At 34.4% G+C, this 25,515-nt stretch overlaps 8 protein-coding genes and 3 pseudogenes across 9 annotated transcripts; 7 read left to right on the top strand and 4 right to left on the bottom strand.

The window, feature by feature from the left end:
- Nucleotides 1–45: 45 nt before the first annotated feature.
- On the top strand, nucleotides 46–603 carry LOC119369631 (auxin-responsive protein SAUR23-like). The gene has a single exon (XM_089725763.1). The coding sequence runs from the start codon at nucleotides 104–106 to the stop codon at nucleotides 392–394; it is 291 nt and encodes a 96-aa protein (XP_089581889.1). The 5' UTR covers nucleotides 46–103; the 3' UTR covers nucleotides 395–603.
- Nucleotides 604–2,171: 1,568 nt separating this feature from the next.
- Nucleotides 2,172–2,704, bottom strand: LOC105643849 (auxin-responsive protein SAUR23). The gene has a single exon (XM_020683132.3). The coding sequence runs from the start codon at nucleotides 2,587–2,589 to the stop codon at nucleotides 2,302–2,304; it is 288 nt and encodes a 95-aa protein (XP_020538791.1). The 5' UTR covers nucleotides 2,590–2,704; the 3' UTR covers nucleotides 2,172–2,301.
- Nucleotides 2,705–3,523: 819 nt separating this feature from the next.
- Nucleotides 3,524–4,176, top strand: LOC105643808 (auxin-responsive protein SAUR23). Its single transcript, XM_012229021.4, has one exon. The coding sequence runs from the start codon at nucleotides 3,785–3,787 to the stop codon at nucleotides 4,073–4,075; it is 291 nt and encodes a 96-aa protein (XP_012084411.1). The 5' UTR covers nucleotides 3,524–3,784; the 3' UTR covers nucleotides 4,076–4,176.
- Nucleotides 4,177–5,982: 1,806 nt separating this feature from the next.
- LOC105643807 (auxin-induced protein 15A) lies at nucleotides 5,983–6,926 on the bottom strand. Its single transcript, XM_020683108.3, has one exon. The coding sequence runs from the start codon at nucleotides 6,391–6,393 to the stop codon at nucleotides 6,109–6,111; it is 285 nt and encodes a 94-aa protein (XP_020538767.1). The 5' UTR covers nucleotides 6,394–6,926; the 3' UTR covers nucleotides 5,983–6,108.
- LOC149499270 (auxin-responsive protein SAUR21-like) lies at nucleotides 6,186–13,077 on the top strand. Its single transcript, XM_089716678.1, has 2 exons — nucleotides 6,186–6,377; nucleotides 12,666–13,077. The coding sequence occupies exon 2, from the start codon at nucleotides 12,694–12,696 to the stop codon at nucleotides 12,976–12,978; it is 285 nt and encodes a 94-aa protein (XP_089572804.1). The 5' UTR covers nucleotides 6,186–6,377; nucleotides 12,666–12,693; the 3' UTR covers nucleotides 12,979–13,077.
- On the top strand, nucleotides 7,093–8,033 carry LOC105643806 (auxin-responsive protein SAUR23). The gene has a single exon (XM_012229019.4). It carries the CDS (start codon nucleotides 7,635–7,637, stop codon nucleotides 7,923–7,925), a length of 291 nt encoding a protein of 96 aa, XP_012084409.1. The 5' UTR covers nucleotides 7,093–7,634; the 3' UTR covers nucleotides 7,926–8,033.
- LOC149499271 (auxin-responsive protein SAUR20 pseudogene) lies at nucleotides 10,715–11,232 on the top strand (annotated as a pseudogene).
- Nucleotides 13,078–15,140: 2,063 nt separating the features above from the next.
- Nucleotides 15,141–15,794, top strand: LOC149499269 (auxin-responsive protein SAUR21-like). Its single transcript, XM_089716672.1, has one exon. It carries the CDS (start codon nucleotides 15,417–15,419, stop codon nucleotides 15,705–15,707), a length of 291 nt encoding a protein of 96 aa, XP_089572798.1. The 5' UTR covers nucleotides 15,141–15,416; the 3' UTR covers nucleotides 15,708–15,794.
- A 1,246-nt stretch (nucleotides 15,795–17,040) lies between these two features.
- Nucleotides 17,041–18,031, bottom strand: LOC149499268 (auxin-induced protein X15-like). 2 transcript variants are annotated; one of them, XM_089716657.1, is made up of 2 exons: nucleotides 17,891–18,031; nucleotides 17,041–17,426 (listed from the first exon to the last, which is right to left on the bottom strand). In XM_089716657.1, the coding sequence occupies exon 2, from the start codon at nucleotides 17,422–17,424 to the stop codon at nucleotides 17,122–17,124; it is 303 nt and encodes a 100-aa protein (XP_089572783.1). In that variant the 5' UTR covers nucleotides 17,425–17,426; nucleotides 17,891–18,031; the 3' UTR covers nucleotides 17,041–17,121. The 2 variants fall into 2 exon arrangements, with proteins under 2 accessions (XP_089572783.1, XP_089572780.1); XM_089716654.1 differs by lacking the exon at nucleotides 17,891–18,031 and adding an exon at nucleotides 17,663–17,800.
- Nucleotides 18,032–18,120: 89 nt separating this feature from the next.
- Nucleotides 18,121–18,515, top strand: LOC149499267 (auxin-responsive protein SAUR21-like; annotated as a pseudogene).
- Nucleotides 18,516–21,060: 2,545 nt separating this feature from the next.
- LOC149499266 (auxin-induced protein 15A-like) lies at nucleotides 21,061–21,370 on the bottom strand (annotated as a pseudogene).
- Nucleotides 21,371–25,515: the final 4,145 nt, after the last annotated feature.

Here is a 25,515-nt window from a genome sequence, read left to right as displayed (position 1 = left end):
CCAAACACTTATCTATATATAGTTAGCTACTAACTTATCCCAAATACAAAATATTATAACAAAAAAATCTTTAGGTTACTTTTTGTGATACTTTTCTAAAGAAATGACAATGGGCATTCATTTTCCTGGTGTTCTTGCTAAGCAAATTTTTCGCCATGCTTCTAGTAAAACATCCTCTTTAGATGTTCCAAAAGGATCCATACCAGTTTCTGTTGGAGAAGCACAAAGGAAGAGATTTCTAGGTCCTATATCATACTTGAATCAGCCTTCATTTCAAGTTTTGCTTAGCATGGCTGAAGAAGAGTTCAGTTTTAATCATCCAATGGGTGGTTTGACAGTTCCCTGTACAGAAGATACCTTTGACGTTGTAATTTCTTATTTGAGTACATCATAAGAGATGGTACTCCAAGGTAAATACAAAACAACAATTTTGTATGGGAGCCATTGGTTAATTCAATGTAAATATTAGTTGTAAAGGAGTAAACAATTTTGTGTAGTGAGCAAAATTATATGCTATAAATATTGGCTTTCTTTTTGCGTAGCTAGTGCTCTACACATTTGATTGTTCCTGATCTTTTATCAGAATTAGTTCTTGATATTGAATTCAAAGAGTACATTGTTTTCTTTTAAGGCACAGAGAGATAAGAAACGTTACAGGACAGGAATCATAATTTGGTTCTTCATAGATTTCCAGTCAGTTCCATTCAAAGAAAGACTTTCAAGAAAAAATATGGTCATCATTTCAGAAATAAATGAACGCCAACCTATTTATAATGCTTAAATCAGTCATCAAGGTACTCAAGTTTGCATGAAAAGACATTTTTTAATAGTTGCATCAGGTTCTCAGTAATTTTCAGTATAACCATTCAATTCATTTTAATTGCTTCTTAACTCAAATTATTGTTCATTAGCTTCCTATTTCTCCAACTCAAATTTAACTAGTACATTGTATCTCCGCGCACTCTCCGATGAGTTGTTTCTGCTTTCCAATTCAGCAGAGCAACTTGATAAAGAGAAGTCCTTATGACTTGGAATTTCCATATTACAATTGCAAAATAATTCTGCATAACAATATATGCACACTTATAAATGCAGAAGCTTTGATAAACTATGTATTTATTGTTTTATTTACAGTCCGTTAGTAGTAGTGACACTTAGGCTATTACTTTTTCTGTTGATATTTTGTTTTCTTGTAAAAATGAACAAAAGATGGCAGCAATACCAAATATGTGGTGAAGCTTATCTTGTAAAGAGTTTGTAAAAAGCAATTTGTAATCTTCTTTTAAAAGCTCATTTTAAAGCAAATTGAAAGAAAATATATTGTGTTCTAGCAAAAGATTAAAGAACTATGTTCTAAAGGAAGTGATACTTGAATAATGGATGTGATGCACTGAATTTGAAATGAAAGATTGAAAGAATAGAAGAAACTGAAGCATTACATATTTTTTTGCAATATTCTTTCCTTTGATGTCCCACTTTCTCTGAAAACTTCTTCCTTTCTAGTCAACGGTTGAGATACAAATAGGGCAAGTAAAACTCCAATAATGGCCTAAAATCTGGAGTTCATGAATTATTAGGAATAATAAATTGATGAAAAGACCTAAAATTTTCATAAAGCCAAAGAAAGCACATGATACTAAAAATTGAATTATGACCATACCTGGTATGAAAATGAATGGGGCAAGTTTGTCTTATGGTCTTCTATTGATTTCAGTGATGCATACTCTACAATTTTCTAAGGTGTGGAATAAATAGTAAAATCTTATTTACAGAAAATTATCATGTGTAGTGTAAGCGAAAATTAACTTTTTTTTAATTTATTTATTTTGACAGTGTAAGCCCAAGATCTTGAGCTAGCTAGGAATTCCCTAATGTGGTGTACAAATCAGTTCATTGAAGATATGCAGGTCAGATTTAGGAGAAAATTATACTGGTTGCATTTCTAGTCCAGGGCAGTGATGAAGCTCAAGTTCATATTTTCAGAAACAATTTAACTCCAAAATACAAACAGTTATCAAGTCCATGCATGAGTTTAAGTGCTAGTTTGGTGAAATAAATTGGTCAATTATGTTTCTCTTTCTCTCTCTCTTTCTTTTTTATTTTTTCATTTCTTCTTGGTATATATGCAATAAATTATGACTGAAGATAAGTTGAATGAAAAATAAGGAAGATGAGAAAGCAAAAGGCAATTGTAAATTATGTAATAATATTTCTAATTCTATTGCCAAGGAAGTATCTATAATGATTTCTTAATTTGACTTTACAAAAATATTTTCTGTGATTAGACTAGTTTGAATTCTCTTATGATCTAGCCAAGCTACAAGTTACATCAATAAAAGTATCTTCTCTGCACGGAATTGTCAAACCTCCCATTGGATGATCAAAACCATACTCCTCTTCTGCTTTGCTTAGCAAATCTTGAAATGAAGGCTCATTCAGATAGGATACCGGAACTAGAAAACGCTTCTTTTCGGTCTCTCCAACGTAAACTGCTAAGAAACCTTTTGGTAATGAATATTTAGACGAGGCTTTATTTGCAGATCGGTGCAGAATTTGCTTGGCAAGAATTGCAGACAGATGTCTAGCCATGTTGTGTAACTATATGGGAAAGAATCAAGAAAAAGGAAGATAACTTTTTTTGGAATTGAAGATTATTGTTGTAGAATATGCTGACCTATGCTGGAGATGACATGAGACTCTAGTTTATGAGTATATATAGACAGTCCTCTAACATATGGAGTGACCTAGATCATTTTCTGTTATCTGCTTAGGACATAGGCCTTAGAGAGTCATGTGGTCTTGCCTTGTAACCAATTAGCATATATTGGGTCCCTGCACATGTATAACTTTAATACCATTCTACATGTTAGAAAAGAAGCATACCCCACAACCATATCAATAACCAAATTATGATCTAGCAAAAGATTTGAAATGGATCTCATCAATGCCAGGATGCCTTACAACCAACCACATGTATAAATATTTGAAAGGAAATGGTTGAGACAATTGTTGAGTATATATATTCCTGAAGTAACTCTTTGATTCGAGACATGCTCGCGACAACTACTATAGTCTTAAATAGGGAAGATAAGACATAAATTGCAGAAGGAAAATTTGAGAACTCAAAAAAAAGTGGAAGATGTGTGATCATAGTACATGATTCACGTGATCTGCATTGGAGTTTGTCTTGAATAGGTATTGGTACATTCAAGAAACGAAGCAGGCTGGCCATTTATATTGGTATTCTAATTTATTTAGTACATTCGTACCTTTTTTTTATTTTATAAGCTTTTCAACTTTATCCATTCAATACATTTCCTATTCTTTATTTTTCCTTTATATGAACACATAAGCAACTAGTTGACCAAAACCTGTCCTAAATCAAATATTTGCTTTAAGGACATCCACTAAACAAAGCATGCATCACCATTTATTATCCATTTATCCAATTTCAAATCTTTTTCTTGACCTGATTTCAGTCAAACAGATCTTGTTTGGCATTCTAACGTATAGTATTAAATTTATCGCCCCACACAGCCTGATATTTGCTGTTTAGTCAGAAGGCAAGACCATGTGGCCCTTATTGGGCAATGTTCTGAGCAGATTGCAACAGCAAACTATTTTGAGGACTGTATGTTAGAGGACTGTGTACACATACTTCTTCATCTATATATATCTAAATATCGGATCCAGTAGTCACAGCAAACACATATCAGCATATTATCCAGCAATACAATTCACATACACAGGAAACTATCTTCTTTTTAATTGATTCTTTCCATCAATGGCTAGACATCTATCTACTATTCTTGCTAAACAAATTCTGCGCCGGTCTGCAAATAAAGCATCTTCAAGTTCTTCAAATGTCCCAAAAGGCTTCTTAGCAGTTTATATTGGAGAGAAAGAGAAGAAGCGATATTTGGTTCCTATATCCTATCTAAATGAGCCTTCATTTCAAGATTTGCTAAGTAAAGCAGAAGAGGAATATGGTTTTGATCATCCAATGGGTGGTTTGACAATTCCCTGCAGAGAAGATACTTTTATTGATGTAACTTCTAGCTTAAGTAGATCATAAGAGAATGAAAGTTAGTCCAACCACAGAAAATAGTTTTGTATGGTAGAAATAGATCAATGTAGATAATTTATTTTTAATAGAATTTATCTTATAATTTGCAATCTTCTGCTATTTTCTTGTCTCTTTTCCTTTTTGTTTAACAGGGCATCCAAACAGGAATATTTAAATTAAAAGAAATTATGAAAAGTTTGAATTCTTTTAGGAAGAAAAGAAAGAAGAAGATAAGGTGAGCCAAAATTGTTTGACAATTGTTTTTCTAGTATGTTTTCCTTTTTGTTTATCTAGCTCTTGAACAGGAAAATTTTTTATCGAACAAATTTCACTTGATCTCCATTGGGTATGCGTTGAATAGTAATATTATGCAATCAAGAAACAAAAAATATTGGAGGTTTTTGTTCCAAAAAGATTAAACAATAATTATACTAGTAATCGCCAAAACTATCAATTAATTATCATTTATCTTCTCCACAATTCTTTTATCTGTGAGTTCTTCCCCCAATATCTGATCTGATTTACAACTTTCATTTATTTGCTTGAATAATCCTTGAAAATTTCAGTGTCTTTCATCCTGAGCATCTCAAACTCCCTTCTGAAATTCAGAACCTACTTTTTTTGTGTTTTACATGGCTTGAAATTCTTCTTTCAGTTTATCCTATATTTCTTGGCAGTTTAACAAGCTCTGATCCTAGCAAAGTCCAATTCATTCAAACCTGAATGTATGCAGGTAAGTGCTTTAAAAATTGTTGCAACCTCTCACGGTCATTCTTCATCTGAATTGCAGTAGGATTATTTGGCAAAGGACTTGGTTCCTTATTAGTATCAAAAAAACTCCTACAGATCGTAAGCTTGAAGGTAGACTTTCAATTTAACAGCCCAGAGAGCATAACTTTCTCCTGCAAAGACAGGAGGTTATGGAGCACAGAAGCCATTTTGAGGCCATAAAAAAAAACGAACTCTTTCTTCCGGTTTGTGGGGGGTTTTCCTTTGCTGGTTTTCATAGTCCCTCAGGACCTCAAAGTGCTCTAATACCACTTCATAAGCTGAGAGGAGGACAAAAAAATTCCATAAAATAAAAAAGGAAGGCAAAATAGCAGCATACATTCAATCAATCAAAATGAGTTTTACAAAGATTACAATTTGCTTTTTACCAAGTCATTAACTAATACTTCCTAAACCAAAAGTTTACGTTAATCTTCACTTCAACATCATTGCTATCAGATTTCGTTCATTTTTACAACCAAAAAAAAAAAAAAAAAAAAAAAAAGGAACATGCTGAGTGACAGCCTAAGGGTACCTAGAGCTAACACTAAGCTTTATATTCATATTATGCAACAAACTGTAAATCAAACAGCAACCACTAGTTTATGAAAGCTTTAGCATGTATGAGTGTGAATATATCGTAATGGAGAATTATTTCTTATAATATGGACATTCCAAGTCAAAAGGATTTGTCTTTATTAAGTTGCTTTGCTGAAATTGTATAGCAGAACAGAAACAACTCATTGGAGAGCATGATAAAAAAATAAAATATACTTCTTAATCTGAGTTAGGGAAATAAATGCTAAATAAAGTTAGACTGATAATTACAAAGAACCTCATACAACCATTAGAAAATGGCTTTTCATGCATACTCAAGTACCTTGATGACTGATTTAATGACCTTAAAAACTGGATTTGCCTTTCATTTAGTTTTGCAAGTCAATAACTACATTTGTCTTCTGAGTTCTTCTTCAAATGAAATTGATTGGAAATGTATGAAGAACCAATTCCAGTCTAGTAACATTTCTTACTTTGGCGTGCACTAAAATAAAAAAAATGCATATTTTGATTTCACTATCAAGAATTAACTTGTTCTGATAAAACAGGGCTGTCAATAGAGCACTGGCCACGCAAAAAGAAAGAGAAAATTTAGGGCAAATAATTTTTCTCATTACACAAAATTGTTCAATTCTTTACAACTCATATTTACATTGAATTAATCAGGGCCTGCCCTACGAAATTGCTATTTTATAGTTGCCTTCGAGTACCATTTCTTATGATGTGCTCAAATTAGAAATGACAGCATCAAAAGTATCTTCTGTGCAGGGAATTGTCAAACCACCCATTGGATGATCAAAACCGAACACTTCTTCAGCTGTGCTAAGCAAATCTTGAAATGAGGGATGATTCAAGTATGATAAGGGAACCAGAAATCTCTTCCTTTGTGCTTCTCCAACACAAACTGCTACAAAGCCTTTTGGAACATCTAAAGAGAATGATTTACCAGAAGCTTGGCGAAAAAGTTTCTTAGCAAGAACCCCAGGTAAATGAATACCCATTGTATATTTCTTGAGAAAATAATCGCAAGAAGTAACTTAAAAGAGCTTTTTTTTTTTTCGTATTTGAATTTTTGAGTTGTTTTTGATAAGCCAGTAGCCAAGAATATATAGATGAGTGTTTGGCTTGAACTAATTGCCTGTGTCCGCTATTAGGGTCATAGCTTATGCGGTATCACATGGTATTGTCTTCTAACCACTCGACTAGGGGCAAGAAAATTCATATCCTTCATGTTGTGTGTATTGATGGACATCATAGGCAATGACCATGAGGGACCATTTAAATAAGCAATTAATGGATTGAACCAGCTGTTCTTAATATATATTTCACTCGACCGATTCTCTCAAGCGTGCTGTTCATCAAAGGGTCAATCTGGCATGTATATGCTGGCATTAAGAATCCATTCTGCTACAAAGCCTTTTGGAACATCTAAAGAGGATGATTTACCAGAAGCTTGGCGAAAAAGTTTCTTAGCAAGAACCCCAGGTAAATGAATACCCATGGTATATTTCTTGAGAAAATAATCGCAAGAAGTAACTTAAAAGAGCTTTTTTTTTTTCGTATTTGAATTTTTGAGTTGTTTTTGATAAGCCAGTAGCTAAGAATATATAGATGAGTGTTTGGCTTGAATTAATTGCCTGTGTCCGCTATTTGGGTCATAGCTTATGCGGTATCACATGGTATTGTCTTCTAACCACTCGACTAGGGGCAAGAAAATTCATATCCTTCATGTTGTGTGTATTGATGGACATCATAGGCAATGACCATGAGGGACCATTTAAATAAGCAATTAATGGATTGAACCAGCTGTTCTTAATATATATTTCACTCGACCGATTCTCTCAAGCGTGCTGTTCATCAAAGGGTCAATCTGGCATGTATATGCTGGCATTAAGAATCCATTTCAAATCTTTTGCTATACTTTAATTTGCTTATATATGTGGCTGTGGGGTATTCTAGCATTCTAACAGGTAGACAAAATATGAAAGTTATGAATACACTTGACTGATAAATACTAATTAATTAGAAGGCAAGACCACATGACCCTTTATGATCTATGTCCTTAATCGATTAGAGAGAATGATTTTAGGCCACTTCCTCTATATGTTCGAGGACTGTCTATTCACATACTTCATCTATATATAGCTATACATTGAAGCCACAAGTCACAGCAAACATATATCAGCATATTCACTAGCAATACCCAGAAAACAATCTTCTTTTTCTTGATTCTTTCCCACCAATGGCTAGGCATCTGTCTTCTGTTCTGGCTAAACAAATTCTGCGCCGGTCTTCAAATAAAGCATCCTCAAGTTCTTCACATGTACCGAAAGGTTTCTTAGCAGTTTATATTGGAGAGACAGAGAAGAAGCGATATTTGGTTCCAATATCCTATCTAAATGAGCCTTCATTTCAAGATTTGCTAAGCAAGGCAGAAGAGGAATATAGTTTTGATTATCCGATGGGCGGTTTGACAATCCCCTGCAGAGAAGATACTTTTCTTGATGTAACTTCTAGCTTGACTAGATTATAGGAGAATTCAAATTAGTCTCATCGCAGAAAACAATTTTGTATAGAATAAATGGACAAGTCAATGTAGATACTTTCTTTTTTTAATAGAATGAGAGAGATCATTATATAATTTGCAAATTCCTGCTATTTCCTTTTCTTTTCCCATATGATATTTCTGTTGATCTATCTTCTAGCTTGAGTAGATCATAAGAGAATGCAAGTTAGTCTAATCACGGAACAATTTTGTACAGCCAAAATCTCCAAGTCAATGTAGATACATACTTTGGAAGGATGAGGAAGACTATTACATAAGCAATTTGTGGCCTAGTAAAAGGTTATAAAGTTATATTCTTAAGGAAGATTCAGTTGAACAATGGATGAGATGCACTGAATTTGAAAAGGAAAATCGAAAGAATAAAAGAAACTGAAGCATTATAGACTTTTTGACAATATTCTTTCCTTTGATGTCCCACTTTCTCTAAAAACTTTATTTCTTACTAGTCAAAGGTTGAGATACAAATAGAGTAAGTAAATCCCCAATTATAGCCTAAAATCTGGACTGCCTGAATTATGAGGAATAGTAAAATGAAGAAAAGACCTAAAATTTTCATAAAATGCTATGGAGAGCACATGCTACTAAAAATTGAATCATGACCATACTCATGTGAAAAAGAATGGGACGAGGTTGCCTTATGGTAGCTTTCTTCTTCTATTGATTTCAGTGATGCATACTCTATAATTTTCTAAGTTGTGGAACAAATAGTAAAATCTTAGTTTACAGAAACCTTATCATGTGTAGTGTACATGTTTCTTTTTTTTTATTGTATTATATAGTTAGAAAAATAGCCTTCCAAGCAAAAATAATTGAGTTGCTATGTTCAAATTGACAGTGTAAGCCCAAGAATTTGGCTAGCTAGGACTTCCCTGATGTGGTGTAGGAATCAGTTCATTTAAGATGTGCAAATCATATTTAGGAAAAATTATGTTGGTTGCATTTCTTCTCCAGGGCAGTAATGAAGCTCAAGTTCATATTTTCAGAAACAATTAAACTCCGAGTAGCTATGAAGTCCATATCAGTACAAAATCTAGAATTTGCACTATGCAAAAAATAATTCTGACATTCATGAGTTTGAGTGCTACTTTGATGAAACAACTTAGTGAATTCTGTTTCACTAAGAGGGAAGATGAGAAAACAGAAAAGCAGTTGTAAATTATGTAATAATCCTTCTAATTCTATTGCAAAGTAAGTATCTATAATGACTTAATTTGGCCTTACAAAATTGTTTTCTGTGATTAGACTAATTTGAATTCTCTTATGATCTAGCCAAGCTACAAGTTACATAAATAAAAGTATCTTCTCTGCATGGAATTGTCAAACTGCCCATTGGATGATCAAAACCATACTCCTCTTCTGCTTTGCTTAGCATATCTTGAAATGAAGGCTCTTTCAGATAGGATACCGGAACTAAAAAACGCTTCTTTTCGGACTCTCCAACATAAACTGTGTCATAGCCCTGACCTGGTCAGTATTGTCCGCTTTAGGCTTTGCAACCCTCACGGATTTGTCCCTCAGGCAAGCTTTGCAACCCTCCCAAAAGCGCGCTAACCAAGTTAGAAGGCCAGCACACCCCCCCTTGTTATAGCCCTGACCTGGTCAGTATTGTCCGCTTTAGGCTTTGCAACCTTCACGGATTTGTCCCTCAGGCAAGCTTTGCAACCCGCCCAAAAGCGCGCTAACCAAGTTAGAAGCTACCCCTCTTATGTATAGATCGTTTACCCCGTCCTTAACCGATGTGAGATTTGCCTAAGGTGTGCTGGCCTTGCCACATACACCCCCCCTTGGGGACTCAGCGTCCTCGCTGAGGTTTGCCCCACCACCGGCCAGAGGGCACAGGGCCGGCTCTGATACTAATCGTCATAGCCCTGACCTGGTCAGTATTGTCCGCTTTAGGCTTTGCAACCCTCACGGATTTGTCCCTCAGGCAGGCTTTGCAACCCGCCCAAAAGCGCGCTAACCAAGTTAGAAGCTACCCCCTCTTATGTATAGATCGTTTACCCCGTCCTTAACCGATGTGGGATTTGCCTAAGGTGTGCTGGCCTTACCACAAACTGCTAAGAAACCTTTTGGTAAATTTGAATATTTAGACGAGGCTTTATTCATAGATCGGTGCAGAATTTGCTTGGCAAGAATTGCAGACAGATGTCTAGCCATAGTGTGTAACAATGTGGGAAAGAATCAAGAAAAAGGGAGAAAATTTTCTTTGTACTTGAAGATTATTGCTTTAGAATATGATGACTTATGTTGGATATGACATGAGACTCTGGTATATGAGTATATATAGACAGTCCTCTAAAATATGGAGTCGGTTAGATAATTTTCTGTTATCTGCTTAGGACATAGGCCATAGAGTCATGTGCCCTTGCTTGTAACCAATTAGCATATATAGGGTCATGCACATGTAAAACTTTAATACCATTCTACATGTTAGAAAAGAAGCATGCCCCGCAATCATATGAATAAACAAAATATGCTCTAGCAAAAGATTTGAAATGGATATCATCAATGCCAGGATACCTTACAACCAACCACATGGTTGTGGGGTATTCTAGCATTCTAACAGGTAGACATAGTATGAAAGTTATGCATACGCTTGACAAATAATTGCTAATCAGTTATAAGGCAAGACCGGATGACCCTTTACAAGCTATGTCCTAAGCAGATAAGAGAGTGATTATAGGCCACTCTATGTGTTAGAGGTCTGTCTATACACATGCTTCTTCATCTGTATATATCTACATGTTGGAGCCAGATAGCAAACATACATCAGCATATTCTCTAGCAATACACAGAAAACAATCTTATTTTTTTCTTGATTTTTTCCCACCAATGGCTAGACATCTGTCTTCTTTCTAGCTACACAAATTCTTCGCCGGACTTCAAATAAAGCATCCTCATATTCTTCACATGTACCGAAAGGTTTCTTAGCAGTTTACATTGGAGAGACAGAGAAGAAGCGATATTTGGTTCCAATAGCATATCTAAATGAGGCTTCTTTTCAAGATTTGCTAAGTAAGGCAGAAGAGGAATATGGTTTTGATCATCCGATGGGCGGTTTGACAATTCCATGCAGAGAAGATACTTTTGTTGATGTAACTTCTAGGTTGACTAGATAATAAGAGAATTCAAATTAGTCTAATCACAGAAAACAATTTTGTATGGAGTAAATAGACAAGTCAATGTAGATATTTTTTTATAATAGCATGAGAGAGATTATTATATAATTTGCTAATTCCTGCAATTCTTGTCTCTTTTTCTGAACAGGGCATTCAAACAGGAAAATTTTTATTAAAACAGATTATGAAAAGTTTTGAATTCTTTTAAGAAGACAAAAAGAAAGCAAAAGAAAAGATGAGCCAAAATGTTTTGACAGTTGATGTTTCTTGCACTCTCTTATGATATTTTTGCCGATGTATATTCTAGCTTTAGTAGATCATAAGAGAATGCAAGTTAGTTTAATCACAGCAAAATTTTTCATACCCAAGATGGCCAAGTCAATCTAGATATATTCTTTTGAAAGAATGAGAAAGATCGTTACATAATTTGGAATTAGCCTGTTGTTTCCTTTCTCCACGCCCTTGTTTGTTCTACTTATTTATGTCATTGTGTACCTTGCTTGGAAAACTATCTTATGTTTAATTTAATGAATATTTTATTTAAATAAATGTAAGAACTCAGAGGCATGCTTTTACTCAACAAAACCCTTCATTTGGGAAGATAGAAAACTCAAATCTTACTAATGTTCATTGTAATTGAACTTCAGCACAAGTATGCATTTCTATATTCTGCTGATTTTTCCTTTTCTAACACTGTATTCTTTCTTTATTAGTACAAATCCCTCCTAATATTCAAGTTACTTCTTGCATTTTTTACTGAAGTGTGTATTGAAGCTTACAGCATATTCACCAAAATTGTGGTTTGATGGCTGGAAATGATCATGAAGTCAACATTATTGCCGTAGTCAATTCTTTGCTGAATGAGATGATTCTAAAAGCATTGCCACTTCCTTCACATCCTCTTCACAAGGTCTTGCCTATATATATATATATATATATATATATATATATTGGTGGTCCACATATCAGTTTGCCTTACAAATTAATGTGCTAACGCCATAAATGCTGGTTCTTTTATCCGTATTCATGTTGTGGTCCTGTCAAGGCTTTCTGTTTGTCCCCTCTTTGCTAACAGTAACAAGCTTAATAAGATGTCTTACATCATATAGAGTAATCGAATGCTTAAACTAGTTATCCTGATTTTTCCTCTATCAAAATTTCAATTTCATGTTGTCCTTGCTTGGACATTATGTATTCCAACAAATACACACATTCAATCACTACTAATTTCATGAAAATAGGCTTGTAGACATAGCCATTGATCCTTCAGCTGTTTATGTCTCTGACTAAACCCCAAAAATAAACTTGTATAGTTGTAGGGCATGTTGTTTCTCAACAAATAAACATAATAAGAATTATACACTATTTTGTGTTCCCTATTCAGGCTGATTATCTGTAAGACAAAGCCATGTGATACTTTCTCATTTGTTATGTTACCAGCCAAATGATTCTTGGCCACTCACTCCATTTCATCTATATATATTATGACTACATACTTTTCTCAAACCCATCAAAGTGTTTTCTCATTTCTCTATACTTATATTTCCACATATTAGCTCACAGCCAAACCATCTTCTTGTTTCTTCAGCACAAATACAACGATCAACTGAGATCCCATGGCCATTCGTTTGCCTAGCGTTCTTCGCACATCTACAGTAGCTTCAAGGAAATCTGCTTCAAGATCTTTTGACGTGCCAAAAGGTTTCATAGCAGTTTATGTTGGGGAAACTGAGAAGAAGAGATATATAGTTCCAATATCCTACTTGAACCACCCTTCATTTCAAGATTTGCTAAGTAGAGCAGAAGAGGAATATGGTTTTGATCATCCAATGGGTGGTTCGACAATTCCCTGCAGAGAAGACACTTTTATTTATGTCACTTCTAGCTTGACTAGATCATAAGAGAATTCAAATTAGTCTAATCACAAGAAACAATTTTGTACAAGTCAATGTAGATACATTCTTTTAGTGGAATGAGAAATATTTATATATAATTTGCAATTTCTTGCTATTTTCTTGTACTTTTTCTTTTTTGTGCAACAGAGACAAGTATCGATTTAGCTGCATTGGTTGTGCCTTGAATAGATTAATCATGCAATCAAGAAACAAAAAACATCGGAGGTTTTTGTTCCAAAAAGGTTAAATAATATTATACCAATAATCACTGAAACTATCGATTAATTTCAATATCTGATTTGATTACAACGTTTGTTAATCGATTTGAACAATCCATGACAGTTTCAGCATTTTTCAACCTTGGCATCTCAAACTACCTTCTTAAATTCGGAACCTGCATTTTTCTTGTTTGGTCATTGCCTTACAGAATTCTTCTTTCCGTTTATCCCAAGATTCCTTGGCAGTTTCACAAGCCATGATCCTTGCAAAGATCACTTCATTCACACCTGAATGTATGCAGGTAAGTGCTTTAAACTTTTTTGAAACCTCTTACTGTAATATTCATAAACTTGGAGGTAGGCTTTCATTTAACAGCCTAGAAAGCATAGCGTTCTAAAGACAGGAGGTATTGGAGCAGAGATGCTATTTGAAGCCGCCATAATAATAATAATAATAATAATAATAATCAAAAGCTGAATTCTTTCTTCTGGTTTATGGGGGGTTTTCCTTACCTGGTTTTCCTCTTTCTCACAGTCACTCAAGACCTCAATGGGATCTAATACCAATTTGGAAACGTGAGATAATAAAAAAAAGGAGTTTCGTGCTTTCATTCAATTAAACTGAATTTTTATAAAAAGATCAAAGTTTGATTTTTACCATCTATTTACCTAAATACTAGCTAAACCAAAAGTTTAAGTTAAGCTGCACCAAAAAATTGAGTTGCTCTGCTGAAATTGGGAAGCAGAAACAACTAAATGAAGAACGTGCAAAAATTTACTTGTTAATTTGGGTTTGGGAAATAGGAAGCAAATGAAAATTAATTTTAGTTAAGTAACAACTAAAATGCATTGAATGTTTAGACTGATAATCACTAAGAACCTGATGCAACTATGAGAAAATGGCTTTGCATGCATACTTGAGTTCCTCATAAACAGGATTGGCCTTTTCATTTACTTTTGCAAGTGAATAACCACAATTATCTTGAAAGTTCCTCTTCAAATGAAACTGATTGGAAGAACCACAATATGATTTTTGTATCTTAACATTTCTTCTCTCTCTGTCCCTTAAAAGAATTTGTCTATGCAAAAGAAAGCGAAAATTTGTAGCAAATAATTTTTCTCATTACACAAAATTGTTAAATCCTTTACAAATTCATATTTACATTGAATTGATCAGTGCCTGCCGTATGAAATTGCTATTTTGTAGTTACCTTTGAGTACCATGTCATACAATGTACTCAAATTAGAAATGACAGCATCAAAAGTATCTTGTGTGCAGGGAATTGTCAAACCACCCACTGGATGATCAAGACCGAACACTTCTCTAGCTATGCTAAGCAAATCTTGAAATGAAGGATGATTCAAGTATGATAAGGGAACCAGAAATCTCTTCCTTTGTGCTTCTCCAACATAAACTACTGCGTGGAACATCTAAAGAGGATGATTTACCAGAAACTTGGAGAAAAAGTTTCTTAGGAAGAAGACCAGGTAAATGAATGCCCATTGTATTTCTTGAGAAAATAATAGCAAAAAGTAACTTGATTTTTTCGTTTTTTTGCGTTTTTTTTTTGTATATAATTTTAGAGTTGTTTGTGATAAGCTAGTTGGTAGAATATATAGATGAGTGTTTAGCTTGAACTAATTGCTTGTCTGCTATTAGGGTCGTAGCTTATGCGGTATCACATGGTGTTGTCTTCTAACTACTCAACTAGGGGCCAGAAAATTCATATACTTCATATTGTCTGTATTGATAGACATCATAGCCAATGACCAGCTAAATAAGCAATTAATGGATTGGACCTTCTGTTCTTAATATATATATACTCGACCAATTGTCTCAAGCGTGCTCTTAATCAAAGGGTCAATCCAGCGTGTATATGGGGGCATTAAGAATCTATTTCAAATCTTTTGCTATACTGCAATTTGCTTATATTTGTGGCTGTGGGGTATTCTAGCATTCTAACAGCTAGACAAAATATGAAAGTTATGAATACACTTGACTGATAAAAACTAATTAATTAGAAGGCAAGACCGACAAGACAGAATTCTTACAGGCCACTTCCTCTATATGTTAGAGGATTGTCTATTCACATACTTCATCTATATATGTCTATATATTGAAGCCAAAAGTCACAACAAGCATATATCAGCATATTCACAAGCAATACAATTTAGTATTCACTTACAAAGAAAACAGTCTTCTTTTTTCTTGCTTCTTTCCGACCAATGGCTAGATATCTGTCTTCTGTTCTTGCTAAACAAATTCTGCGCCGGTCTACAAGTAAATCATCCTCAAGCTCTCCGAATGTGCCAAAAGGTTTCTTAGCAGTTTACATTGGAGAGACAGAGAAGAAGCGATATTTGGTCCCAATATCCTATCTAAATGAGCCTTCATTTCAAGACTTGCTAAGTAAAGCAGAAGAGGAATATGGTTTTGATCATCCAATGGGCGGTTTGACAATTCCATGCGGAGAAGATACTTTTATTGATGTCACTTCTCGCTTGACTAGATCATGAGAGAATTCAAATTAGTCTAATCACATAAGACAATTTTGTAGCGTAGAACTAGACAAGTCAATGTAGATGCTTTCTTTTTAAATAGAAGGAGAAAGAGTCTCGTATAATTTGCAATTCCCTGCTATTTTCTTGTCCCTTTTCCTTTTTTTCAACAGGGCATTCAAACAGGACAATTTTATCAAAACAAATTATGAGAAGTTCTGAAATTTTTTCGAGAATAAAAGATAGAAAAAATAACATGACGAAAAAGGGTTTGAGAATTGCTGTTTTCTTGTCTCTTTTCCTCTTTGTTCAGCATGCATTCAAACAGGAAACGAAGTGTTGAATGGTACAAGTTTTAATTGATGTCGAATGGGTTTGTGTTAAATAGATTAATTATGCAATCAAGGAAAAAAAAAGTATTGGAGTTTTCTGTTCCTAAGGGTTAAATAATAATCATACTAATAATCACTTCAATTATCAATTAATTTTATTTCTCATCCCTATTTGTGTCTGACTCAGTTTTTACCAAACACTCATGAATTTCAGCCTCATTTTGATTATTATATATACAATATTCATCCTGCAATTTCCTTGTTATAAGGACACCATCATTTGTTTGTAAAATACTTTACCTTTTGGATTATCTGTTGGAATTCTCTATTACAAACGCAACAACAAACCCAGCAACAAAAGAAAAACGGAGGATTCTCTATACCTCACACTCAAAACACGTGAAAAATAAACATACCACCACACAAAACACACTTCAGCCATTAGATGTTCTGCTTTATATAACAGCAGTACCCTTACAAAAGTTATGGTTCATAACTACATCAATCTAAAATATACTTTATACCAAATCTCCTTAAATAAAGGAAACACCCATATTCTCTACTGTCTTTCCAGAATTATAGGATTACAAAAACAAAAAAGAAATTAAATCTTCTAGAAAAATATCAATATCACAACATTATCTTTATCATACTTGTTTATATTTCCATCATTTACTATCAGTCATATACAAAAATACTAAACTGAATTGAGAGTCCCAAATTATGTCGTTGAACAGTCAAAGTAAAGTTGAAGCTCAAAAAGCAAGCTAAATTTGAACTTCAAATGAAAAGATTAGTGAAAATGTCTCCCCTGCAGACCCATCTATCAGATGGAATCAAACATGAGTTGCTCTTAAGCTTGAATTTTAGTCTCAAATTCGTCCCATTTCAAACAGAACAGGAATAGAAGGAAAGATTTTGTTTCCCTTTTCAGAACAGTGTAGGAAAGAAAGATTTTTCCTACAACAGAAAATCATGGAAAAGAAAATTGAAGAATACTAGAAGAGAACTGCAGAATATGAAGAAACAAAAACTTCATTGATTAATGATTATGCTATCTCTGTACTTTACAAAATTGTGTTAACCATCTCTATCATGATTTATAAATGGTTTAAGCAAGAAACGACATCAATAAATCTACTTTGGCTACAGGGTATAGTGAGACCACCCATTGGATGATCATATCCGAATTCTTCTTCAGCTTGGGTTAGTAATTCTCGAAATGAAGGTTGATTCAAGAATGATACTGGAATTACAAATCTCTTCATTTGGTTTTCTCCAACATAGACTGCAAGGTAGCCTTTTGGCACATCTATGGCTCCTGAACTTGTTTGGCTTCCTGTAGAAGGCGACCTTTGAAGGATTTGCTTGGCACGAATAATAGCAGGCAATCGGAAACCCATAACTTCGGTGTAGATGAACAAGAGAAATATTAATAAAGACTCACAGAGCAAAAGAACTTTTGATGCTTAAGAATATTGCAAGAACTTGGCGATGCCTTTCAATCTAAATGTTAGACTATATATAACAAACAATTAAAGGGTATATAGTGGAAATTCTCTATGCATTTTTTTATGCTAATGAGGGATCACATGGTCTGGTCTTCTACCTAATTATCAATAGAATTAAAGGGCTACTTACCAATTTTCATTTCTCTGAACATCATGACCCACCACCTCAGCCCCAACGGCTGAAATGAGTTGATTATAGTATTTGCTCTCTATTTTCCTCCTTACAGGAGAGACATTATTTTTCAGGGTGAGAGGGCCTAATCGTGGGTCCTCAAGTTATCTAAATAGGTATACTATAGATATCTTCTCAAACATTATATATTAAAAATCCAAAACAGTAACAAGAAACCAATTTTACCTTACTCAGGCTGATTATCTGCAAGACAAAGCCATGTGATACTTTCTCATTAGCTATGTTCCCAGCCAAATAATTCTTGGCCACTCGCTCCATTTCATCTATACATATTATGACTACATACTTGTCTCAAAGCCATCAAAGTGATTTCTCATCTCTCTATACTTATATTTCCACACATAGCTCGCAGCCAAACCATCTTCTTGTTTCTTCAGCCAATCAACTGAGATCCCATGGCCATTCGTTTGCCTAGCGTTCTTCGCACATCTACACTAGCTTCAAGGAAATCTGCTTCAAGATCTTTTGACGTGCAAAAGGTTTCATAGCAGTTTATGTTGGGGAAAATGAGAAGAAGAGATATGTAGTTCCAATATCCTACTTGAACCACCCTTCATTTCAAGATTTGCTAAGTAGAGCAGAAGAGGAATATGGTTTTTATCATCCAATGCGTGGTTTGACAATTTCCTGCAGAGAGACACTTTTATTTATGTCACTTCTAGCTTGACTAGATCATAAGAGAATTCAAATTAGTCTAATCACAGAAAACAATTTTGTACGGTATAAATATACAAGTCAATGTAGATACATTCTTTTAGTGGAATGAGAAATGTTAATATATAATTTGCAATTTCTCCCTATTTTCTTTCCTTTTTCTTTTTTGTGCAACAGAGACAAGTATTGATTTAGCTGCATTGGGTGTACCTTGAGTAGATTAATCATGCAATCAAGAAACAAAAAACATTGGAGGTTTTTGTTCCACAAAGGTTAATAATAAGTATACCAAGATTCACTGAAATTATCGATTAATTTCAATATCTGTTTTGATTTACAACGTTTGTTAATCGATTTGAATAATCCATGACAGTTTCAGCGTTTTTCAATCTTAGCATCTCAAACTACCTTCTTAAATTCAGAACCGGCATTTTTCTTATTGATCCTTGCCATTCTCACTCCTGAATGTATGAAGGTAAGTGCTTTAAAGTTTTTTGAAACCTATTATTGTGATACTTCATAAACTTGGAGGTAGGTTTTCATTTTAACAGCCTAGAAAGCGTAGCCTTCTCCCGTAAAGACAGGAGGTATTGGAGCAGAGAAGCTACTTGAAGCCATAATAATAATAATAATAATAATAATAATAATAATACTGAATTCTTTCTTCTGGTTTTTTGGGGGGTTTTCCTTACCTGATTTTCTGTCTTTCTCACAGTCCTTCAAGACCTCAATGGGCTCTAATACCAATTTGTAAACGTGAGAGAAGGGAAAAAAAAAAAGTTTCGTGTTTTCATTCAATTAAACTGAATTTTTATACAGATTACAAATTGATTTGTACCAACTCTCCACCTAAATACTTCATAAACCAAAAGTTTAAGTTAAGCTGCACCAAAAGATTGGCAGTGCTGCCAGCTTTTGTTCATTTTTTAAAGAAAAACAAAATTTCAAAAGGACGAGCAAACTGACGGCCTGAGTGACACTACTGCTAACACTTGGCTTTATTGCAATTATATTATGAAAATTCTAAGTCATGAGGACCTCTTGTTCAGTTGCTCTGCTGAAATTGGATAGCAGAAGCAACTCAATGAAGAGCGTGCAAAAATAAAATATACTAGTTAATTTGAGTTAGGGAAATAAAAGTAAATGAACATTAATTTTAGTTAAGAAACAACTAAAATGCATTAAATGGTTATATTGATAATTACTAAGAACCTGATGCAACTAGGAGAAAATGGCTTTGCATGCATACTTGAGTACCTTGGCGACTGATTTAAGCACCTTATAAATAGGATTGGCCTTTTCATTTACTTTTCCAAGTAAATAACCACAATTATCTCGGAAGTTTCTCTTCAAATGGAATTGATTGGAAATGTATGAAGAACCATAATATGATTTTTGTATATTAACATTGCTTCTCTCTCAGCCTTAAAAGAAAAACAATGTTTTTTTGTATATTAACAGGTTTATTCGCAAGTGTACGAAATCATAAACAAGTAATAAAGAATAAGTAGAGTATCGTACCTACGAGGATTGTATACCAAATGCTAAAATTGTATTAACCTACTATTATCTAAACCACAATAAGAAGAATAACTGTAAAATAAAAGAAATAAAATAAAACAATAAATAAGAGATAGAGCAAGACAATTTGATGAAATTAAATTAATGATTAAAGACTACTAGAGATTTTGACTTCATTTAACTCTATTCAATTTATTTTATTAGTTTGATAATCAATTTTAATTATGCAAGTAGAGGAAACAATCCTAAAATCACTAACAAGCTCTCCCGATGTATTGTAGCTGCTTTAGCCCAGTCTAATTATCTATCTTCCAATAGTGCAATTAAACATGAATTAAATTATTAAGTTTTATGGTTTGTTTATGAATCCATAACTTAATGTCGTTAACTTATGAAAACCCCAATGAGTCAAACCATATAGCTTCCGTATCAAGTTATTATTCTCATGTAATTTATTATTATTTTTATATCAAAAACCCTTCTCCCGATAGTGATTAATTAAATGAATCAATTCAGAGGAGAAACTCTACCTGGAAGCATTAGATTCAATAATAAATTATATCATGAATAAGGAAAAGTAAATCTAATATTATAAATTGAAATCGAAATTAAGCTACATCAAATTCCTAGTATATAAATTTAGTTCGACATAGTAAATAAATTAAACCAAATAAACTTGTAATCGCTCTCATAGTCAACATGAATATTGAAAATAAAACAAGAAGAGAGTTTAGAAATAAAAACTAATCGACAATTGGCTTGTATCGCTTCCTTGAATCTTGATCTCTAACTTGATTGCTTGAAGTCTTTTAAGGAGAAATGATTGTAGAATGGATGTGATGTGTATCTCAATATTTCAGCTCCAACATTCTTTGATGCAAATTTTGGCTATTTTTCTGCTAAAAACTTTCAAATCAAGCTTATCAAGAATCAAGAAAACTTAATTAAAAAAATAAATAAATCTAAACAAAAACTAATTCAAGTAATTAAAAACACTAAAAATTCTTAATAAAAATTATATTAACATACTATAAAAATAAGACCAATCATATATGCAAAAGAAAGTGGAAATTTGTAGGAACTAATTTTTCTAATTACACAAAATTGTTTAATCCTTTACGGCTCATATTTACATTGAATTAATCAGTGTTTGCACTAACAAATTGTTATTTTGAGAACCATTTCTTATGATGTACTCAAATTAGAAATGACAGCATCAAAAATATCTTTTTTGCAGGGGATTGTCAAAGCACCCATTGTATGATCAAAACCGAACACTTATTCAGCTATGCTAAGCAAATCTTGAAATGAAGGATGATTCAAGTATGATAAGGGAACCAGAAATCTCTTCCTTTGCGCTTCTCCAACATAAATTGCTACGAAGCCTTTCGGAACATCAAAAGAGGATGATTTACCAGAAGCTTGGTGAAAAAGTTTCTTAGCAAGAACACCAGGTAAATGAATACCCATTGTATATTTCTTGGAGAAAATAATAGCAAAAAGTAACTGGATTTTTTTTTTTTTTTTTGGTATATCAATTTTTGAGTTGCTTGTGATAAGCTAGCAGGTAGAATATATAGATGAGTGTTTGGCTTGGACCATTTGCTTGTGTTTGCTATTAGGGTCATAGCTCATAAGAGTATCACATGGTGTTATCTTCTAACCACTCAACTAGGGGCCAGAAAATACATACCCTTCATATTGTGTTAAGAAGTTGACTTAGCTGCTGCACTTCTAAAGATCAGTTGCTGCATTTTTTGTTTTTCTGTTATGATTTGACATGTTGCATTTCAGTCATTATTTCCTTTTTTGTTTTCTAGCTGAGTTGTTAAACATGGAGACATGTTCCATGTTTTGAGCTGAAATATAGGAATGTTTTGAGCTGAAATATAGGAATTTCTGTTATCCTTTTTTGTTGTATTTAAGCACATTTGCAGTTAGTAAAACATAACACTGCAATATTCCTTTTTTTTCTCTGTTATTTCTTAGTTTGTTCCAACAAACTGGTATCAGAGCCCTCTTCTTAAGGGACTTGTGAGGAATTTGAGTGCATTCAAAATGGAGGCTTTGAGTGCAGAAACTCCTTTCACTGCCATTGCACCTCCTGTGTTCAATGGAGAAAATTATCAAGTTTGGGCAATCAAAATGGAGGCTTACCTGGATGCAAATGATCTTTGGGAGGCTGTTGAGGAAGACTACCAAGTGCTTCCACTACCCGACAATCCTACAGTGGCTCAAATGAAGAATTTCAAAGAAAGGAAGGCAAGAAAGTCCAAGGCCAAAAGCTGTTTGTTTGCTGCAGTTTCATCTTCAATTTTCACTAGAATCATGACCTTGAAAACAGCCTTTGATATATGGAACTATCTCAAGAAGGAGTATGAGGGAAATGAGAAGATCAAAGGAATGCAAGTGCTGAATCTGGTTAGAGAATTTGAGATGCAGAAAATGAAGGAATCTGAAACTATTAAAGAGTATTCAGATAGACTTCTCAATATCGTAAACAAGGTACGATTATTTGGTTCTGAATTTGCTGATACAAGAATAGTTCAAAAAATTCTTGTTACTGTCCCGGAAAGATTTGAAGCTACCATCTCTTCTTTGGAAAATACTAAGGATCTGTCAAAGATTGGCTTGGCAGAATTGATACATGCTTTGCAGGCTCAAGAACAGAGAAAGCTTATGAGAAGTGAAGGTTCTGTTGAAGGAGCATTGGCTGCAAAGGTGCAAACAAATCAAGGAGGGAAAGGGAAGTACAAAGGAAACAAGAAGGAAGGTTCAGATTCATCAAAGTCTGACTTTCCTCCTTGTAAGCACTGCAACAAAAAGGGTCATTCACCATCGAAATGTTGGAGGAGACCTGATGTGAAATGTGAGAAGTGCCAGAAAATGGGACATCATCAGAAAATATGCAAGAGCAAGGTTGTAGCTCAAGTTGATCTACAGCAGAAAAATGTTGCTCAAGTAGCTGATTATGAGGAGGAGCAACTATTTGTAGCTACTTGTCTTGCAGCAAGTCATTCAAGTGACAAATGGCTCATTGACAGTGCTTGCACCAACCACATGACCTTTGACAGGGATCTATTCAAGGAGCTGGATACGTCATTCATTTCCAAAGTAAAGATTGGTAATGGAGAATATATCGTAGCGAAAGGGATAGGCACAGTTGCAGTAGATACTTCAACAGGTACAAAGTTTATTCAAGAAGTGTTATTTGTACCTAACATTACTCAAAATTTGCTAAGTGTTGGTCAGCTTCTTGAAAATGGTTTTAAAGTGTTTTTTGAGAGCAATCATTGCTTAATCAAAAACTCAAAAGATGAAGATATGTTCAAAGTGCGCATGAAAGGGAAGAGTTTTGCACTAGATTTTCTACAAGCAAAGCAATCAGTCTACTCAGCAACAACAGTGAATGCAAAAGTGTGGCATAAAAGGCTGGGTCATTTTCATCATAGAGCAGTGGCAAATATGCAAAAGAATGAACTTGTTCGAGGTTTGCCTAATCTTGAAGTTGAAATGCCAGAATGCAAGGCTTGCCAATATGGAAAGCAATCAAGGCTTCCTTTCAAGAAAGCTACTTGGAGAGCATCAGAAAAGCTGCAGTTGATTCATACTGATGTGGCTGGTCCTCATAGAACTCCTTCACCTAATGGAAGTAAGTATTATCTGCTTTTTATTGATGATTATAGCAGAATGTGCTGGATATATTTTCTCAGATTCAAATCAGAAGTGGCTGGTGTGTTCTGGAAATTCAAGAACTGGATTGAAACACAAAGTGGCTGCAAAATTCAGACGTTAAGGTCTGATAATGGGAAGGAGTACACGTCTGCAACTTTCAGTGAGTTCTGTGAAGAGGCTGGAATTGAACATCAACTCACTGCTCCATATACTCCTCAGCAAAATGGAGTCAGCGAACGTAAAAAATCGTACAGTGATGGAGATGGCCAGGTGCTTGCTTCATGAAAAGGAGTTGCCAAAAGAATACTGGGCAGAGGCTGCTAACACTTTTGTGTTTCTGCTGAACCGACTTCCTACAAAGGCAGTTGATGGGAAGACACCTTTTGAGGCTTGGTATGGTTACAAACCCTCTTTAAAAAATTTAAGAGTGTTTGGTTGCTTGTGTTTCACTTATGTGCCTCAGATTAAAAGAGACAAGCTCGATAGAAAAGCTGAAGCTGGAATCTTTGTGGGATACAGTTCAGTTTCAAAGGCTTATAGAGTTTTTCAACCTGATACAAGAAAAATTCTAATAAGCAGAGATGTGCATTTTATGGAAGATACTAAATGGAATTGGAAAGGAGATCAGGCTGGTACAATTCCAATTCAAGATTTAAAGTTGCTAGAGCTGTCCGAAACTGATTTGGTTGATGATGAACCTATCAGAGGCACAAGATCACTTTCTGAAATCTATCAAAAGTGCAATATTGTGGTCCTGGAACCAGAAAATTTTCAGGAGGCAAAAAGAGATAAAAAATGGGTAGCTGCAATGGAGGAGGAGTTGAGTATGATTAAAAAAAATAAAACATGGCAGCTGGTTAAAAGACCTGATGACAGAAAGGTGATTGGAGTAAAGTGGGTATTCAAAACAAAGCTGAATGGAGATGGCTCTATAAACAAGCATAAAGCAAGGCTTGTTGTGAAAGGTTATGCTCAAATCCCTGGTGTTGATTTTTCTGACACATTTGCTCCTGTTGCCAGAATTGAAACAATCAGGTTGCTGTTGGCTATTGCTGCTCAAAAGGGCTGGAAAGTGTACCAGTTAGATGTCAAGTCAGCGTTTCTAAATGGTCTTCTTGAGGAGGAGATCTACGTTGAACAACCTGAGGGGTTTGTTGTGAAAGAGCAAGAAGATGATGTGTATTTGCTCAAAAAAGCACTATACGGTCTGAAACAGGCACCAAGGGCCTGGTATAGCAGAATTGATGAGCATTTGATGCAGCTGGGATTCAAAAAAAGTCTCAATGAGGCTACCCTCTACATCAAAGGTGATGAGATCAATTTTGTTGTTGTTTCCCTGTATGTGGATGACTTACTTGTTACAGGAAGCAATTTGGAACTTGTGAATAAATTCAAGAAAGATATGCAACAGACCTTTGAGATGACTGACTTGGGAGAAATGGCATATTTTCTTGGAATGGAGGTTCAACAAAAGGAGAAAGAGGTGTTCATTTGCCAAACCAAATATGCTAAAGAAATTCTGAAGAAATTCAGAATGGATGAGTGCAAGATTGCTACAACTCCTATGGGTAAAAATGTAAAGCTCAGCAAGGAAGATGTAGCGGAAAAGGTTGATGAAACTCTTTACAGAAGTTTAGTGGGTTGTTTGATGTATTTAACTGCCACAAGACCTGACATCTTACATTCTGTGAGTCTGCTATCTCGATTTATGAATTGTGCTACTGAAACTCATTTTTCTGCTGCTAAAAGAGTTCTAAGATATGTGAAAGGAACATTGAAGCATGGAATCAAGTTCGGTGCTAGTCAGTTTCATGTTCTGCAGGGCTATTCTGATAGTGATCATGGTGGTTCTGATGATATGAAGAGTACTTCAGGTTATTGTTTTAATCTGGGGTCAGGAATGTTCTCTTGGTGTTGTAAAAAACAAGAAGTTGTTGCAC

The sequence above is a fragment of the Jatropha curcas genome, chromosome 1, assembly GCF_041381405.1.
Source record: "Jatropha curcas cultivar XTBG-Jc1 chromosome 1, XTBG_Jcur_1.0, whole genome shotgun sequence".
Taxonomy (NCBI): Eukaryota; Viridiplantae; Streptophyta; class Magnoliopsida; order Malpighiales; family Euphorbiaceae; genus Jatropha; species Jatropha curcas.
This window is presented reverse-complemented; position numbering and strand designations above follow the sequence as displayed.

Excerpts from the sequence above, each read along its gene's own strand:
- LOC149499268 (XM_089716654.1), bottom strand. The coding sequence starts at position 17,687 with ATGATGTTCAGAGAAATGAAAATTG. Across the intron at positions 17,427-17,662 it reads GTTCAGAGAAATGAAAATTG|TTATGGGTTTCCGATTGCCT; the intron begins GTAAGTAGCCCT and ends TCTACACCGAAG.
- LOC119369631 (XM_089725763.1), top strand. The coding sequence starts at position 104 with ATGACAATGGGCATTCATTTTCCTGGTGTTCTTGCTAAGCAAATTTTT.
- LOC149499270 (XM_089716678.1), top strand. The coding sequence starts at position 12,694 with ATGGCCATTCGTTTGCCTAGCGTTCTTCGCACATCTACAGTAGCTTCA.
- LOC105643806 (XM_012229019.4), top strand. The coding sequence starts at position 7,635 with ATGGCTAGGCATCTGTCTTCTGTTCTGGCTAAACAAATTCTGCGCCGG.
- LOC149499269 (XM_089716672.1), top strand. The coding sequence starts at position 15,417 with ATGGCTAGATATCTGTCTTCTGTTCTTGCTAAACAAATTCTGCGCCGG.
- LOC105643807 (XM_020683108.3), bottom strand. The coding sequence starts at position 6,393 with ATGGGTATTCATTTACCTGGGGTTCTTGCTAAGAAACTTTTTCGCCAA.
- LOC105643808 (XM_012229021.4), top strand. The coding sequence starts at position 3,785 with ATGGCTAGACATCTATCTACTATTCTTGCTAAACAAATTCTGCGCCGG.
- LOC105643849 (XM_020683132.3), bottom strand. The coding sequence starts at position 2,589 with ATGGCTAGACATCTGTCTGCAATTCTTGCCAAGCAAATTCTGCACCGA.